General features: G+C 37.1%; 1 protein-coding gene across 1 annotated transcript; it reads right to left on the bottom strand.

The window, feature by feature from the left end:
• Positions 1-15,871: 15,871 nt before the first annotated feature.
• LOC107806150 (uncharacterized) lies at positions 15,872-17,063 on the bottom strand. Its single transcript, XM_016630256.2, has one exon. The coding sequence runs from the start codon at positions 16,915-16,917 to the stop codon at positions 16,039-16,041; it is 879 nt and encodes a 292-aa protein (XP_016485742.1). The 5' UTR covers positions 16,918-17,063; the 3' UTR covers positions 15,872-16,038.
• Positions 17,064-17,383: the final 320 nt, after the last annotated feature.

The following is a 17,383-nucleotide window of genomic DNA, read 5'->3' as shown; positions in this document are numbered from 1 at the left end:
CGCAAATGTGAACTCTGTTGGGATCGTAAATGCGTCAAATGTGTCGCAAATGCGAACACTGCCTAGGTCGGGCTTCTTCACAATTGCAAAGACCTTCTCGCAAATGCGAGGTTCGCATTTGCGAACAATTTCTTGCATTTGCGAGACCTGCAACTGCTGCCAAGAAACACCAGAAAACTGATGTATTTCCATTCCTTCTGAACGTCCGAAACTCACCCGAGCCCTCGGGGCTCCACACCAACTATCCACACAATTATAATAACCTCATACAAACTCGCTTGAGTGATCAAAAGCCGGAAATAACATCAAAAACCAAGAATCGGATGCCAAAACGCATGAATTAACTTATGAATTCAAAAACTTCTAAAAAGACTTTTGCTCGTCCGATTCCTACCAAATCAACTCGGATTGATCTCAAATTTTGCACACAAGTCATAAATGATATAACGGAGCTATGAAAAATTTTGGAACTGTATTCCGACTCCGGTATCAAAAAGTCAACTCCCCGGTCAAACTTCCAAATTTAAATTCTTGTTTTAGCCATTTCAAGCCTAATTTCACTACGGACTTCCAAATAAAATTCTGATCACGCTCCTAAATCCACAATCACCATACGGAGCTGTTGGAATCATAAAAATTCTATTCCGGGATCGTTTGCACATAATTCGACATCCGGTCACTATTTGAACTTAAATTTTTTAATTGTTTCATCAAAATTTCATATCTCGGGCTAAGGACCTCGGAATTTGATTCTGGGCATACTCCCAAGTCTCAAATCATGATACGGACCTACCAAAACTGTCAAAATACTGATCTGAGTCCGTTTGCTCAAAATATTGACCAAAGTCAAACTTGGCCTTTTAAAGCCAACTTAAGGAACTAAGTGTTCCGATTTCAACCCAAGATGAAAAGGGAGCTAACAGATATGATTTAAGAGAAGGACGGGATATCAGTATCCAGCTACAGTTAGAGTAACCCAGAATGGTGGATGGATTGTTTGCGTTAGTTAACATTTCCAAAGGGTAGTGCAAATGTGCTAATAGATCTCCTTGTGAGACACCGAGATAGTGCACTCCAAAATAGTGCAGCTAAATAAGAGCACTACAAAGATAGGCACTGGAAGCCTTGAAAGGATAAATATTACCTTAGTGTGGCTCCCGTCCCTAGTAGTGAAAAAATGTTAGGCAACCCGAAGAGCCAGTAGATGGAGCAAGGGGAGCTAAAAAACAAAATAATGCCTTGTTCGAGTTTTTAGAATAAAATGATGGACAAAGATGTTGGCAGGGAAATAATAAGAGAGTTAATGAAGCATTATGAGTAAGATATGATACATGGATGACAACGGTAGATCAAAACGATGACAGTATTACAGAGTCTATAGTCAAGTGAAGGAAAAGACGAGAGGTGACAGGCCCTGAGACAACAAAAGAGTATAGGCCATAAAGTCATATCCTCATTTTGAGAAATAAGTTCGTGACTCCAACGCGACTACCGGAAGGAAAGTTAGACCCCAGAATAATAGGAACAGTGTGAGCTGGTGAACAAGATAAACTAAACATGAATTAGGGACTGAGTGATTGGATAGTAGTCGGCATCATGAGAATTTTAGATTTTGTTCTGGCGATAATAGAGTGGACAACAGAAGAAGATTCATGAGAAATTCAGAGAATGGTCATTCAGGAAGACGCTTCCCTAAAGCAAGCAATGTGAGCAAAGTTAAGCTTAAGGGAATGTATGTGCCAGTTATACTAAGTGTCACCCTCGCGAGTAAGGAATTTTGTTATCCTTGGTACAAAAGGATTGCCGCAAGGCGAGTAAAGGTGATCAATGATGTGAAAAGACGCCAAAGATGAAGAGGTAAAACATTTATACGTATATCATCGTAGCACTAAATTTTAGTACTCCCCTAAAGGGGGGAATATGGTGTGATGTGGCATTAAGTCAGAATTAAGTGGTTCTAGTAACTATGGAATGGTAAAGGAAGAATGCGATAAAAATGAGAAAGGGATGAGATTGCACTCATTCAAATCCTACAGATATGCTATGATTCCAGAACATTATGCAAGCACGACGTCAAGAAGAGGAAGTAAGGGTTCCTACCCGAGATGTTATTGATAGATAAGGAACCAGTGTGAGATGTAAGTTAAGACAAAGTAAATAACCTAAGAAAGATTACGCGGAATATTGATATGAGAATGGGCCAACGAGTAGTTAGTAGTTGATTCAGGAAGAGCCTAGTTATGGCTAAACAAGAGGAAACAGACAAATCAACAGATTGTGCAAGACAAATATAATGAACCCCAACATGGGGAATTCAGTCTCGCAGATATGACATCGTGATCCTTGAGATATATTCAGATAGGAGTTGGGGTAGTTAAAGGTAAATGAAAGAGAATGCCACTGGGAAGACAGTCAAAATATTAGTTCAGAAGCAACCCTACAAGCACAAGGGCGTGGAAATAAGTAACTACGGATAATTATAGACGGGGAAGAACATCAAAAAATTCTGTCAAGTATACGATGTGATAAGCTTGTAACTTTATAAGATCCAAAAGGTTTCCCTAAATACTACATCGAAAGACTAGCTGAGGAAATAAAGAAGAAGGCTTCAACCTAAGCACAGTGACCAAAGGAAGTGGCACCTAGCGTGGCTAATGAGCGGGAAATGAAACCAAAAGTAATATTCGAGACCATATGAATTGCACAAAATCCCGACATGCATGGGAACTATGATAAGCTAAGTATGCACACAACAAGGAGGAAGAAAGACTAGGAAAAGTAATTGCTTACGTTTAAAGAAAGCTAAGATGGAACGAAAGGGATTATTCGATCAATGATACAGAGTTAGTTACGTTATGAATGCACTCAAGATTTCAGAGTATTATCCATGCAGCATGTATATTGACAATCATACAGTTGTAGAAGACTCTGGTATAAGTTAGAAGAAAGAATTGAGTCCATGTCATTGAATTATTAGATGATGGTATCACGAATATTCCATAGCGTCTATGAAAGGCTAAAGTAATAACTAACACCATGAGCCGCAGATCGGAAGATAGCTTAAGCCTACATAAAGGTTGATCAGAAAGAAGAGGAAACTAAAAAGTTACATCAACGAAGTAAATCAGGAGTCTGATTATTGGACCTAGAAACTTATAGAAACCATGATTGAGAACATAACAGAGTCACTCTTAATATCAGAGGTACAAGAGAGATAGTACAACAACCATATTCTATAATGGCTCTACGAGAAAGCCAGTTAGAAGAGTACCATACTCATAAGAAGTCAGTATGAAGCTCCCACTAGATTGTGTATGCACTAGAGGTGCAAGTATTATAATAGAGCTTCAAGTTGTGGATGTAAATTATACCTATGTGGAAGGAAGGTCGTAAAAGAAATAAAAGATGTGATGCAAGATTTTAAGGAAAGTATGGCAAAGTGACAAGGTTTTAGGAAGACAGGAGTAAGGATAAGAAAGGGCGAGTGAGAAGGTGACGAGAATGGATAAGTCATCGGGATTAAGCCCATGAAAACAAGAGAGCTGATGGTTTCTATAAGTTATAGAAAGCTCAGTATAGCCTGAATGAACTCAAAGAAGTCTAAGACTGATGGCATTTAGAAGAGATGGAATGCCGCCCTGATAGTGCAATGAGGGTATAATTGTGATAGATAAAGGATGACGATTGGGCATTCGATTGAGTAATGATTTGAAGAGGATTTCATGAATTGTACGGGATTAAAATACCCACGTAAGTGAATCACATTGGGATGCTACAAAATACGGTTATTTAAGTATAGTATCGCCGCTAAGTGGATCAGGAAAATCACTTCAAATATTCCTCGATGCAACGTAATCCCTAGTGGCAAGGTATTACGTAAGAAGTTTTAAGTTATCCGTGGTATATTGTAGATCAATATTGAGTTGAATCAACAATGGATGGACAAAAGTCACAAAGTATGAGATAAGTTTAGGCCGTCATTTTTAAGATGAACAGTAATGAGGAAGCATTAAAGGACTTAGATTTATACATATGGGATAAGCAACGAAAGTAACCTGGAGTTTGGTAGCAGACCTCAGTAATGATAAATCGAATTAAGAGTTATGGTATAGTATGACCTACCTAGATGCAGTAAAGTCATACGAATAGATAACCGGGTCTATGAAATAAGATATAGCAATATTCGTAAGTTCAACAAAGTACCGAGCAGAGAACTTCAGTATACTTATAGATGCCCAGAGGGACATCTTATCAAGCTATGTATATGTTTACAAAGTGAGGCCTAGAGATTGGCTAAAAGCCGGAGGGAAAAGGAGAGAAGAGTCGCATAGGCGCACTTACAAAGTCAGAGTTGTAAAAGCTGCATGATAGAAGGTAACAACAGTTACGAGATTGGAAGAATTCCGACCACAAGTTGTGGTATGAGAAAGAGGTCTAAAGGGGGGATGCCCTGGACTTTGGGATTATTCACATAACAGTTTCCTAGATGGCAAGGAGAGTACTAAAGTATTCAGAAGACATAAGTTATGAAAATGATAAGTGCATCAGTCAACATGCGAGGACGAATGTTCCAAAAGGGGGAATGATGTTACACCCCATATTTTCGTACGTAAAAGTATGCCATAAGTAAATTGATGAAAGCTCGGAAATAAGATATTACATCCCGCATTTTCGTACGTTAATGTTTCGTCGTAAGTTAATCGACGTAAGTTCATGAATGGGATTATTCTGAGATTATAAGCATTATGTTATTTCAAACAAGTGATAAGTAAATTCGTGAAGGTGAGAGGGTAAGCGAATCGAAGGAAATGAGTTTCGTCGAAGTTTGACATTTTAGGATAAAATACGGCCCGAGCTAAACTACCCGGTATTTATGGACTAGTACCATACAAGGTACCATATGGCCATGATAGTAAGGTGTATAAGGTGTGTTAAAAGTGAGTAGTATTATAAGTAATTTGAGATAATTCTTAATTATGTGGGTAATTAATTAATTATTGAATTAGTGAGGGATTAATAATTTAATTAAGGAAAAGGGGTGAATTATTTGGATAAGATTAAGGGCCACCAACGTGGAAGCCCATGAGTTGGATAAAAGACCTAAAATATGACTCTTAAATTAGGTTAAAAGGTGGCATAAGTTGGACATTGTTTGGCCTAGTCATACTTATCAAAGTGGGGCCCACACCACCAAGACATAAAGACTTCTATAAGTCACAAAATGTAGATACTTATATCTTTTAAGTGGTGGATGAGTTTCAACAAGAAAATCCATAAAAGATAGTGATCTAATTCACACAAAATGGAGATGCTTGCATCAAAATCTCCAAGAATCGGATCTTCAACAAAGGAATTAGTATGAAGTTAGACTGTGTAATAGCAACGGGATTTGCAATTCTAAGAGAGCACGGTACAATCTTTCTCAAGAATATCATACAGATTTTTCCCTACATCAATCCGCCGTCATGTGTTTTCGCACAAGACGTGTGTTAAAGGGATTGTCAAGAGAATTGGCTCAGGTATGTTAAGGCTAAGGGTGGCAAGTGGGTCGGTCCAGGCCCGGGACCGGCCCGGGACCGCGGGCCAAACAGGCTAAACGGGCCAGGACCGTTTGGCCCGGTTTTAGCGGGCTTGGGCCGGTCCTATGATTTGGGCCTGTCAGGCCCGGGACCGTTTAGCCCGCCAGGGCCCGGGACCGGCCCGGTCCCTTAGCGGGCCAAACGGTCCCAACGGTTTTTTTTTTTAATAAAATATAGTCGTTGGCTATTTATAAAATAGCCATTTAACCCTCCCTCCCAACTTTGTTTTAATCCCAAACTTTTTATAATTATACTTTTTCCCTATTTTCAACTATAAATACCCTATCATTCTTTCATTTTTTCTTACAAAATATTTAACTTATATATATATATTATACATTTAATATATATTCTATACTATACTATACTATACTATACTATATATACATCTTATATGTAGTATATAAGATGTATATATAGCTTATCGAATATAGCTTATATATATATACTATATATACATTTAATATATATACTATACTATATATACATCTTATATATAGTATATAAGATGTATATATAGCTTATCGAATATAGCTTTTATATATATATATATATATATATATATATATATATATATATATATATATACACACATCTTATATCGATATACTATATATACATCTTATATACATCTTATATACTATATATACATCGATATTAAATATTGAATATTAAAGTTTAGGATGTTAAATAAAATTTAGGTCACAATTATATAATAAAATTTACAAAGCATTGCCGTAGATATTTTTTTTAACATCATTTTGTCACTAATATCTATTTAATTTTTTTTTTAAAATATATATGTTGGGCCCACTCAGCCCACTTAGCCCGTTTAGCCCGCGGGCCGGGGCCGTTTAGCCCGGGACCAAACAGTCCCGGTCCCGGGCCGGTCCATACAAAAATTTCGTTTAGGCCCGGGCCCATTTGGCCCCTTTAATTTGGGACCGGCCCGGGACCGTTTGGACCAGCTCACTTGGCCTGTTTAGTCCCGGGACCGGCCCACTTGCCAGCCCTAGTTAAGGCTATCCCTTCTTTCTTTTTGGCATGCTCCAAATAATATAAATGAAACGAGCAAAATACGCAACTTTCATAAATGACTCTATTCATAGAAATACTAGGGGTGTCTATATTCTTGATTCCCCATGTGAATTATTATTATATCTTCTATTCATGGGTCTCAGAAAAATACGTAATTGATAAAGTTTATCCGAAAGGCATATTGATTTTTATGACATTACGAGAAATCTTATTAACGTAATATTGACCCATGACCAGATGGCGTTATATACGCGTATATTATATGTATATGGGATATGGGAAAAGTTTATGGCGTTATATACGCATCACCACCTGATCAGTTGGTATACGTTGATATTTGCCCTCAGTGGCCGAGATGATATAATGAGATGCCCTCAGAGGCTTGATGATGTTATGAACGCATATACACATGCATGGTATGACATTTATACGCATATGCATGACATTACAAGTATTAAATGTTTCACAGAGCTATTCAGACATACATGTCGAGTCTTTTACTCCATGTTTTTCTCATGTCTATTGTTTACTGATTTTCATCCCTTACATACTCGGTACATTATTTGTACTGAAGTCCCTTTGTCTGGGGACGCTGCGTTTCATGCCCGCAGGTCCCGATAGACAGGTCGAGAGTCCTCCAAATAGGTTATCAGCTCCGCGAAAGATGTTGGTGCGCTCAATTTTCTTCGGAGTTGCTTGTTTGGTCAGTATGATTTAGACGTATATTGTTTGGTATGGCGGGGCTCTGTCCCGACCTTTATGACAATTATGTATTCTTAGAGGCTTGTAAACAGATGTCATGTATACGGATACTTGTACGGCCTTGTCGGCCTATGTTTTAAGTATATAATGGATCACATTGGTCTTTTAGGCTCGTATGTCTTATGTATAAGTTGGTATTTTATGTTGTATTCAACTTATCTCACGGCAACCTCTCCGGCTCAGTTATCTATAATAGTATGATACGAAGAGATACATTATGTTGGTATTCGGTTGAGTAAGGTACCGGGTGCCCGTCGCGGTCCATCGGCCTGGGTCGTGACATAAAGTCATCAATGAAGAGTAGAAAGTATTTACTTTTACCAAAGGAAAGTGTATTGATTGGCCCACACACATCAGTGTGAACAAGCTGGAGCGGTTTGGTTGATCTTGACATACACTCCTTTGGAAAACTCCTCCTTGCATGTTTTCCAAGAAGACAAGCTTCACACAATTGATTGGGATGGTGGTTGATTGATGGTATCCCATGCACCATGTTCTTTTCTCCCATTGATTTGAGCGCTTCAAAATACAAGTACCCAAATCGCTTGTGCCAACACCATGATTCATCTTGCACATTGGCCTTCAAACACTTTGCATCAATTGTTTTTAGATTCAGAGAAAATAATCTATTTTTTTTTCATATGCACTTTAGCAATTAGAATTTCACCTGAATCTCTAAGCCAAAGATGCATATTTTTCATATGGATGTCATATTCCTTTTCAAGAAGTTGACCCAAACTCAAAATATTACTTTTAAATTTTGGCACATAATAAACATCTTGAATTAGCTTGTGACTATCATCTTTACATGAGATCAGAATCGTACATATCCCTTCGATTTGAATCTTTGAGGCATCTCCAAAGGACACATTACCTCTCACCGTGTTATTGATCTGCACAAATTTCTCCTTGCTTCCACACATATGATTGCTTGCTCCATTGTCCAAATACCATGAGTTACAATCATCCTTGTCTTCTTCCTTGAGTGTCATCAACAACGTTGACTCATATTCTTCTTTCTTGTTGTCAACAATGTTAGCTTTTTCCTCAACATTGCTACGATATTCCCAAGAGTAATGGCCAAATTTATGACAATTATAATACTTAATTTTTGATTTGTCATACCTTTGTCCATTATTTTCTTGGTAGTAGCCACGTCCTTTTCCTCCTCTATGTCCACGACCACAACCTCTGAATGTCTGGTGGATTTTAACTTTATTATTGAAGTTGTTACCGTTACTTCTTTCTCTTCCATGACTGCCACGGCCTCGTCCCCATCCATTCCATCGATAGCTCTTTTCACCTTCATAATCCTTAAAGGATGCTTGAGTTTTAAGAAGTTGCTCCAATGGCACTTCTTGTCTCATTTTGATCTTTTCTTTGTGTGCATGTAAAGAGCCCTCCAAGTGCTCTACCATCATAGAGTCTAAATCTTTAGACTTTTCAATAGCACACACCACAAAATCAAATTTAGGTGTTAAAGTACAAAGGATCTTTTCTACCACACGGACATCTTCTATGTCCTCCCCATATCTTCTTAGTTGATTTACAATAGCCTTCACTTTTGAACAATAATCCGAAATGCATTCGAATTCTTTCATTTTTAAAACTTCAAAATCAGCCCTTAGGGTTTGAAGTTTTACCTTCCTCACCTTGTCAACTCCTTGAAGAAAATTTTGTAAAATCCCCCAAGCTTCCTTTGAGGTGGTAGCATCTTCCACCTTCTCAAACATAGCATCATCCAAACATTGGTGGATGAGCGTGAGGGCTTGTTGATCCTTCTTCCTCGTCTTTGCCAAGATCTCATTTTCATTTTGAGGCAGAGTTTTCTCATTATCGGGTTTTGCATACCCTCTGTATATAATTTTCCATACATCTTGAGAGCCAAGAATGACTTTCATACATAGACACGATTTCTCATAATTATCTTTTGTGAGACGGGGGTACTGAAAAGACAGTATATCATTATTTACCATGGCTCTGATACCACGTTATTGGGAAAAATAATAATCCCGCCCAGAAATAATATTCACGAAAAATAATAATAACACAAGAGAGTAACAATAACATCAAATTTTTTAACGGGGTAAAATACAATACCCGAGTGGAGCAATATTACCATTATAATATTACAACTTAGTAGTGTCAAGTGACTACTACAATTTCGAAAGAAATAATACTCTTTATTTTAAAATACCTCACTATAATAATACTGTCACTCACTATTTATCTCACAGACAACAATCTGTGGATTACTCTCACTGATTTATTTTTTTCTTAGCTTCTCTTTATTTTTGGTATATTTAACAGAGAGGGAGGCATCTCTATTTATAGGCAAAGTTGCCAACCTCTCAGCCAATCAAATTGATTGGTTTTTTGCAATTTGTATTGTCCACACATTATTTTATTTGCAATTTGCAACCTTTTTCCCGCCGCCCTCGTTGGCAACTTGCTTATCTTTTCTTTCTTTTTAATTTGGGGTTGGTCCCACATCAATGCCAGACTCACCCATATTGGACCCTATGATAGATTGTTCACACTTTAGTTGGCAGATCTGGGCGTGCGGGAGGTTCTGAAATCCCACATCGAAGATAAATGAATTCCTTGGACTTTTTATATGGCTCAAGCATTTCTCGCCATTTGAGCTAGTTGTTAGGCCAAGGTCCATTCTTATTCTAATTCAATTTGGTTTTGACAGGTGTTAAAACTACAAAAAATCAAAGATTCTTCTTCTTTTTATATAATTCTTATGTATATGAATGCGAATCCACTTTCATCTTTCTATGGAACCAATCTTCTCATTTACGATCAACATCTTTTGGAGCCCTTCTTGAACGAATATATTTCTATGAAAAAATAGAACGTCTTGTAGAAGTTTTTGCTAAGGATTTTCAGGTTACCCTATGGTTATTCAAGGATCCTTTCATGCATTATATTAGGTATCAAGGAAAATCAATTCTGGCTTCAAAAGGGACGTTTCTTTTGATGAATAAATGGAAATTTTACCTTGTTAATTTTTGGTAATGTTATTTTTCTCTGTGCTTTCACACAGGAAAGATCCATATAAATCAATTATCCAATCATTCCCGTGATTTTATGAGCTATCTTTCAAGTGTACGACTAAATCCTTCAATGGTACGTAGTCAAATGTTAGAAAATTCATTTCTAATCATTTATGCAATTAAGAAGTTCGATACCCTTGTTCCAATTATTCCTTTGATTGGATCATTAGTTAAAGCAAACTTTTGTACCGTATTAGGGCATCCCATTAGTAAACAGGTTGTAAAAGAAGGGACTCCCATTTAGAAATGTAACTAAGGAAACTTCCGGTTATTAATTTCCTCATTTCAAGTTTGACTTGTGATATTTTAAATGACCGCTAACAAGTAACAATGACGAATTAGTTAAACCTTTGCTAAGAATTCTGGGTGTCATAGTTGCTTGTATATTTTGTCACTAAGATATAAATTGATGGACCCATCTTTTTTAGAAATAGAAAACTCTGCTAACCTTTCTGTTCTTGTAAGAAAAGTTCTTTGCTCTTATTTAAAATCCTTTAGTTTCATTTTTTCCTCTTTCCTCTGAACTTAAATGGCAAAATGTTCTTATCATCAAACTCATTTTGCTTCAAAACCCCAATTTAAGTAAGTTATTTGCAGACTTTCCTCAACAATGCTATAACTTTTTATCTTCCCTCTTGTCCAGTTCAAATTTCATGTATTATTTTATTGGGTTTTGTGAAGCGTGTACTCCTAGTAAAAGGAACTGTTTCCTTTAAATGCTTTCAGCTAGTTTCAACTTTCATCTCTTTGCTTTTGAGGGAAGTTTTTGTTACTTTTCATACGATGACATAATTATCTGCTCTTTCTTCTTAATTTTTAATATGGAGTATTACGTTCTTTTTTCCTTTGAGGAGCATATTCGATTGTATTTAGTTACTACTATACTGTAATATGTGTACTGTAACAAAGAGCAAATTGGTTGAGGGGTCAATGAAAAGAAGTGCTATGTTTCTGAAGAAAGGTGTGCATATAATTACCTTAAACAAATTTTACATTCAAAAGAAAGGAGGAAAATGACGTCTTATAGTTATATTTGTAATTATGGCCAATATTTTGGCTAACGGAGTCCATGTCACATAAGCATAAGTATCTTTGCAAAGTTTAGACTTTGTTGGCAATATTCTTTGGGACCCAAAAATATTGCATTATGTGGTGGACATCATTTGCACAAGTTATATCTCTTCTTTTACACCTAAGAGGCCAAGACTTTTTTGCCTATAAAAGGGAAGGCAATTAGTTCATTTTAGACACACCAACAAGACTTGTATTCAATTCTTGTTTCTTCCTTTCTTCCTTTATTAAGAGTGTTTTGTATGAGAGTTAGTGTTGCGAAGCACTTGTGTGAATCCTTTCTTTGGAGTGATCTTGTGAGGTTATTCTCTTAGGGTATTTGGGATTAATTAGAGTGTTTACTCTAATTTTGTACTCTCTTTTGTACTCTTATTGTTATAGTAAATTGTTTTTCTCCGCTTGTAGATGTAGGTCACTTTGACCGAACCACGTTAAATTTGTGTCTTATTTATCTACTTTAATTATTATTGTTATCAACTTCCATTGTCTTTGTTATTGCCAATATACCGTTGTTTGGCTATATTCCGCATTACCCGGATTTCCGATCCTAACAAATTGGTATCAAAGCTGGATCTAACCGGGTTAGTTTTAATAGCCAAAATGACTCTAACAAAGACCTATGTTGAGAAATTTGACCGAAATGCAAACTTCGGAATGTGACAATTAAAGATGGAAACTATCCTAATTCAGGATGGCTTAGACTTGGCATTGCAAGGAAAGGAGAAGAAGCCGGATAAAATGACGGATGAGGAGTTTGCCGTCATAGATAAAAGGGCAAAAACAGGTATCATTTTACCAGTGATTATGGACCATTCTGCTCTTACCATGACCTATAACTATTTGGATAAACAACATATTTTGAAAGGTGTTTCTGATGCTTATAGACTGTCAAGCCCAAAGGCTGTTAACAAGTCCAATGGGGAAGAGGTGGAACTCTTCATGCTACATGTCATGGTTGATCAACCACAAACTATTAAGCTGAATGCACTCCACCTTTCCAAAGATGAGGCAGTACCATAGCCTCTTCATGATCTTCTTAACATTTACATGGAAGTATTCTCTGAACCAACTGCCCTGCCCTCTCAAAGAGGTATCTTCAACCATAGGATCCCATTGCAACCTGGGTCTAAACTAGTTAACATTAGATCTTATAGGTATTCTTACGTGAAGTTTCTGTAGAAATCAAACCAAAGGCATGTGAGAAAAATTGAAAACCTTATATATGAAGAGGACGGTGAAAAATAGACTTTACCTGAAGCAGAAACTTTATACAATTCGTATGGGTGAAGGTACCTCTATTCTCTCTCATCTTGACACCTTTGATTCCATTCTTATGGATTTGAGTAATATAGATGATGATATTAAAGATGAGGATCAAGCTGTGTTACTGCTTTGTTCTCTACCCCCATCTTTTAAGCATATAAGAGATACTATTCTTTATGCAAAGGATAATATCTCTTATAAGGATATTAAATCTATCTTAAAATCAAAAGAACAGATAGATAGTGATATTACTGGAGAAGCTAGTGGAACTCAAGCAGGAGTTGGCTGGTTTGTTAGAGGCAAATTCGACTCCAATTCCAGATACAATAATTTAGAGTGTCGTTATTGTCATAAGAAAGGTCATAATATCTCTGAATGCTATAAACTGAAAAATAAAGAAAAGCATAAAGAAAGAAAAAATGAGCACAAAAATACTAACATCGCCGAAACTAGTATAGCAACTGATGAGATTGAGGGAACTATATTTTTAGCAACTGAAACTAGTTTCAAATTAGACAATGAGTGAATTTTAGATTCCGGTTGTTCATATCATATGTGTCCTAGCAGGAACTTGTTTTCTACATATAATTCAGTTGCAGGTGGAGTTGTCCAACTAGGTAACAATGTTACTTGTAACGTTATTGGCAAAGGTACAATTCGAGTCAGAATGCACGATGATGTGGTGAAAACTCTCACCGATGTTAGATATGTTCCTGAGTTGAAGAAAAATCTCATATCTTTGGGCACTTTAGAATCCATTGGATGCAAATTCACAAGTGAAGGTGGAGTTTTAAAAAAAATTTAAGATGCTCTTTTGATCATGAAAGTACACAGATTTAGTTCGTTGTATACTTTATTGGGCTCCACTGTTATAGGCCCTACTATAGTTTCAGTATCAGACAACTTGTCTGAGTTTGATGGCATTAAATTTTGACATATGCCCATTAGGGCTTTTGCGGAGAAGGTGGAGCAAATTTACTATATCAGCCAAAATTAGGCCAAGGTGGAGATTTGTAATTATGGCCAATATTTTGGCTAATGGAGTCCATCTCACATAAGCATAAGCATCTTTGCAAAGTTTAGACTTTGTTGGCAATATTCTTTGAGACCAAAATATTGCATTATGTAGTGGACATCATTTGCACAAGTTATATCTCTTCTTTTACACCTAAGAGGCCAAGACTTTTTTGCCTATAAAAGGAAAGGCAATTAGTTCATTTTAGACACACCAACAAGACTTGTCTTCAATTCTTGTTTCTTCCTTTCTTCCTTTATTAAGAGTGTTTTGTATGAGAGTTAGTGTTAGGAAGCATTTGTGTGAACCCTTTCTTAAGAGTGATCTTGTGAGGTTATTCTCTTAGGGTATTTGGGATTAATTAGAGTGTTTACTCTAATTTTGTACTCTTATTATTATAGTAAATTGTTCTTCTCCGCTTGTGGATGTAAGTCACTTTGACCGAACCACGTTAAATTTGTGTCTTATTTATCTACTTTAATTGTCATTGTTAACAACTTCCATTGTCTTTGTTATTGTCATTATACTGTTGTTTGGCTATATTCCACACTATCCGGATTTCCAATCCTAAAAATATTATATAAGACAAAGTCACAAAACATAAATTCACAATGCACACGCAAATAGACAAACATGTAAAGAATGTTGAGCGAGAACGAATAATATGTTACACACGCTTTTACCCAACGAATAAATCCATTTTACATACAATGAACTTGAAATGTGATACACGAATGATAAATTTTGATTATTTTAAGTAGGTGACTCAAAACTAGTGCATCACTTGAGATGCACAATTAACTTCTATTATGGTAAATGCTAGTAACTTTTAACACAAGAGTAAGTTGCTCTAGTGGTAAGCACCCTTCATTTCCAATCAAAAGATTGTGAGTTCGAGTCACCCCAAGAGCAAGGTGGGGAATTCTTGGAGGGAGGGAGCCGAGGATCTATCGGAAACAGCCTCTCTATCCCAGGATAAAGGTAAGATCTGCATACAAATTACCCTCCACATACTCCACTAGTAGATTATACTGAGTTGTTGTTGTTGTTGCCAGTAACTTTTAAGAAACTATCATGAAAGGGTCTGATTTTTGTTTCTTAAAGCAAGACATGATGTTTTTCTATTCGAAAAAAAAATCTTCCCCTTTTCCTTTCGTTCTCTTTTTTTTTCCTTTCTAATTTCATCTTTCTTATGAGCTATTAATGACTAAAGAATCCTAGAAGAATCTAAGAGGAGGGAATAAGAAAGAAGCCCCATTAATTAAACTGGCCTACCAGTTCATTTATGAGGACAAAGATAGTAAACAATAACAAGGTCCTTTTTCGGCGTATATAAGTTAGCTCGACGCACATGGCATTTTGTATTCACACAGTTTTGTATTCACACAGTTTTCGGGAACAGACGGTACCTTAAGGGGTGTAATATAAACAGATTACTATAATGTAATTATTAGTAACTGTTTTCGCGATTCAAACTCGCACATATAAACAATTTTATTTTACCATTACGGCAAGACTCCAAATGTATATATTGTCCTTTTTTGCAATACAAGAAAGACTGCTGCCTAATTATTTTTTCCATGTCACATATCACACGACTCATATAGGAGCATGCAAATACATTATTAATCAATAATTCCGAAACTTCAATTTAACAAGACGCATGTTCTTGTAACTTGTAAGCTCTAGCAAAAGCTTCGGGTAGAAACTTCATCCCAAGGAGGGAACAGAAGCTTCACATTCCAACACTACTTTGCCATATTCGCAAATCTCCATTTGGATGACAATCTCAATAAGCTTTCACACACACCAATTCACTTTCTTTTTCACATCCATATGCCCACTTTTGTACTACTGCTTGTATTGCTTGGCATTAGTGTAATTTCACAAGTAGAATTTGAAGAGGACGGCGAGTATGAATGTTTGCGATAGACTTGCTTAAAAGCTCCTTCATATAACATCCCAAATTTAACATTCAAAATTTTCTCCTCATTTTGTCTTTAACACTAAGTTAAGTAACATGATACGATTACTCTGGCTCCGAAGACTTTTAAAACAAGTAAAGATCATGACAATATGAGTAGTGTAGAACAAAACCAAATATTTCTCTCTTGAGAGTGAGATAAAGTTAGTACTACTATTATACTACTACCTTATTTACACAATCGGATTTTCCACCCATAGTTTAGCAAAATGACGTAACTCCTTCAACATGTAGTAACAGCTTATACGACGACGTTTATCTAATTTAAAGGAAAATGAAGCATTCCATAGAAACAAGAGGATTTTCAAGAGACTCGCCGGACTCCGGCGAAACCTCTTCTTTGGGTTTCTCTGCTCTACTACTTCCCCCATTCTCGGCGCTTCTCACCGGCGATTGACCACCAAGTTTCTCTTCTTCACGCGCCGCCGGACTTCTGTACCTCACATTCCGACGTTGTTCCACCGGTCCACGTGTAGCCGGAGACTTTGACCGCCGAACCCCACTGTCGATAGTACCTCGTCGGGTCCCACCATTTGGGGGACCCACATTGCGCCGTTGTGCCGTCATTCCCCTCCCCTGGACTCCCCTTGACGAAGCTGGAGACCTCCTTTTCTCCGGAGACGGCGCCGATCTTCCAGGCTGAGACCGGAAGCTTCTCTCTCTAACTCCGGGGATCTCGCCGGAGTTTTGCCTCTTTCTATAAACCCTAATGGGTGACCTCTGGGTTACTTCCCCGTCATCCTCTCTCTTCTCCGTCGCCGTCGCCGTTGTAGAATAGCTCTCAGTGAAACTACACATCTCAGAAGGCTCTTCAGAAACTTCAGGTTTAATCACAGCCGTTGATTCAAACTTCGTATCATCACAGGGTTTAACGACAACCGTTGCTTCAAACGTCGTTTCATCACTGGTGGGTTTAACGACAGGCGTTGATTCAATCTTGACTTGTGGAAAGTCAGCTTCTTTGTCGTTGACTAGTGGTACCTTTGGTGGGTGGTGGGGTTTGGGAATGGGTGTTTCAGAAAGAACTTCTTTCACGGTTTCTTCCTCCAACGGTGGAGGTTGCGGTGGAGCTCTGTCGTTACTGGCGGAACACGGCAGCGGGTTGCGGTGGTGTTTCTTGGAAGAGCTAAAACAGCAGCCCATTTTGGTACACTACAATGGACACTTCAGTGATAGAAGTTGAATAAAGGCATAGTGGTGTGGTTTTGTCTAGTTTTGAGCAGCTTTAGAGAGGACCATGCCAAATATAGAGACAAAAAATGGTCCCTGTTACTTTCACTTTTCCAATTTCCTGCTCAGATATTACTTTTTGAGTTTTTCTTATAGATTCTTGAAATTAACAAAAGTTGCATTTACTAATATTTTTAATTAATAATGTTAAATTGTTTAAGTGTTTCAAAATGAAAATGTATAGGTTAGGACAAAGAGAAGTTGACTAAGCGACTCTTTCAATGAAGTCACATTATTCTTGTGCGACTTCATTATTAGAAGGTTGCTTACTGATTAATGATATCTTTAAAGTTAATTAGCTGTTCAACGGCTCTAAATAATTCTATGATATTCTTTTTTCAAAACTCCAGGATTTAGAAACTATGGAAAATATTTATTC

The sequence above is a fragment of the Nicotiana tabacum genome, chromosome 2 (assembly GCF_000715075.1).
Source record: "Nicotiana tabacum cultivar K326 chromosome 2, ASM71507v2, whole genome shotgun sequence".
Classification (NCBI taxonomy): Eukaryota; Viridiplantae; Streptophyta; class Magnoliopsida; order Solanales; family Solanaceae; genus Nicotiana; species Nicotiana tabacum.
Note: the sequence above shows the minus strand (reverse complement) of the source record. Positions and strands in the feature narration are given on the sequence as shown.

Coding starts and splice junctions, on each gene's coding strand:
- LOC107806150 (XM_016630256.2), bottom strand. CDS start 16,917: ATGGGCTGCTGTTTTAGCTCTTCCAAGAAACACCACCGCAACCCGCTG.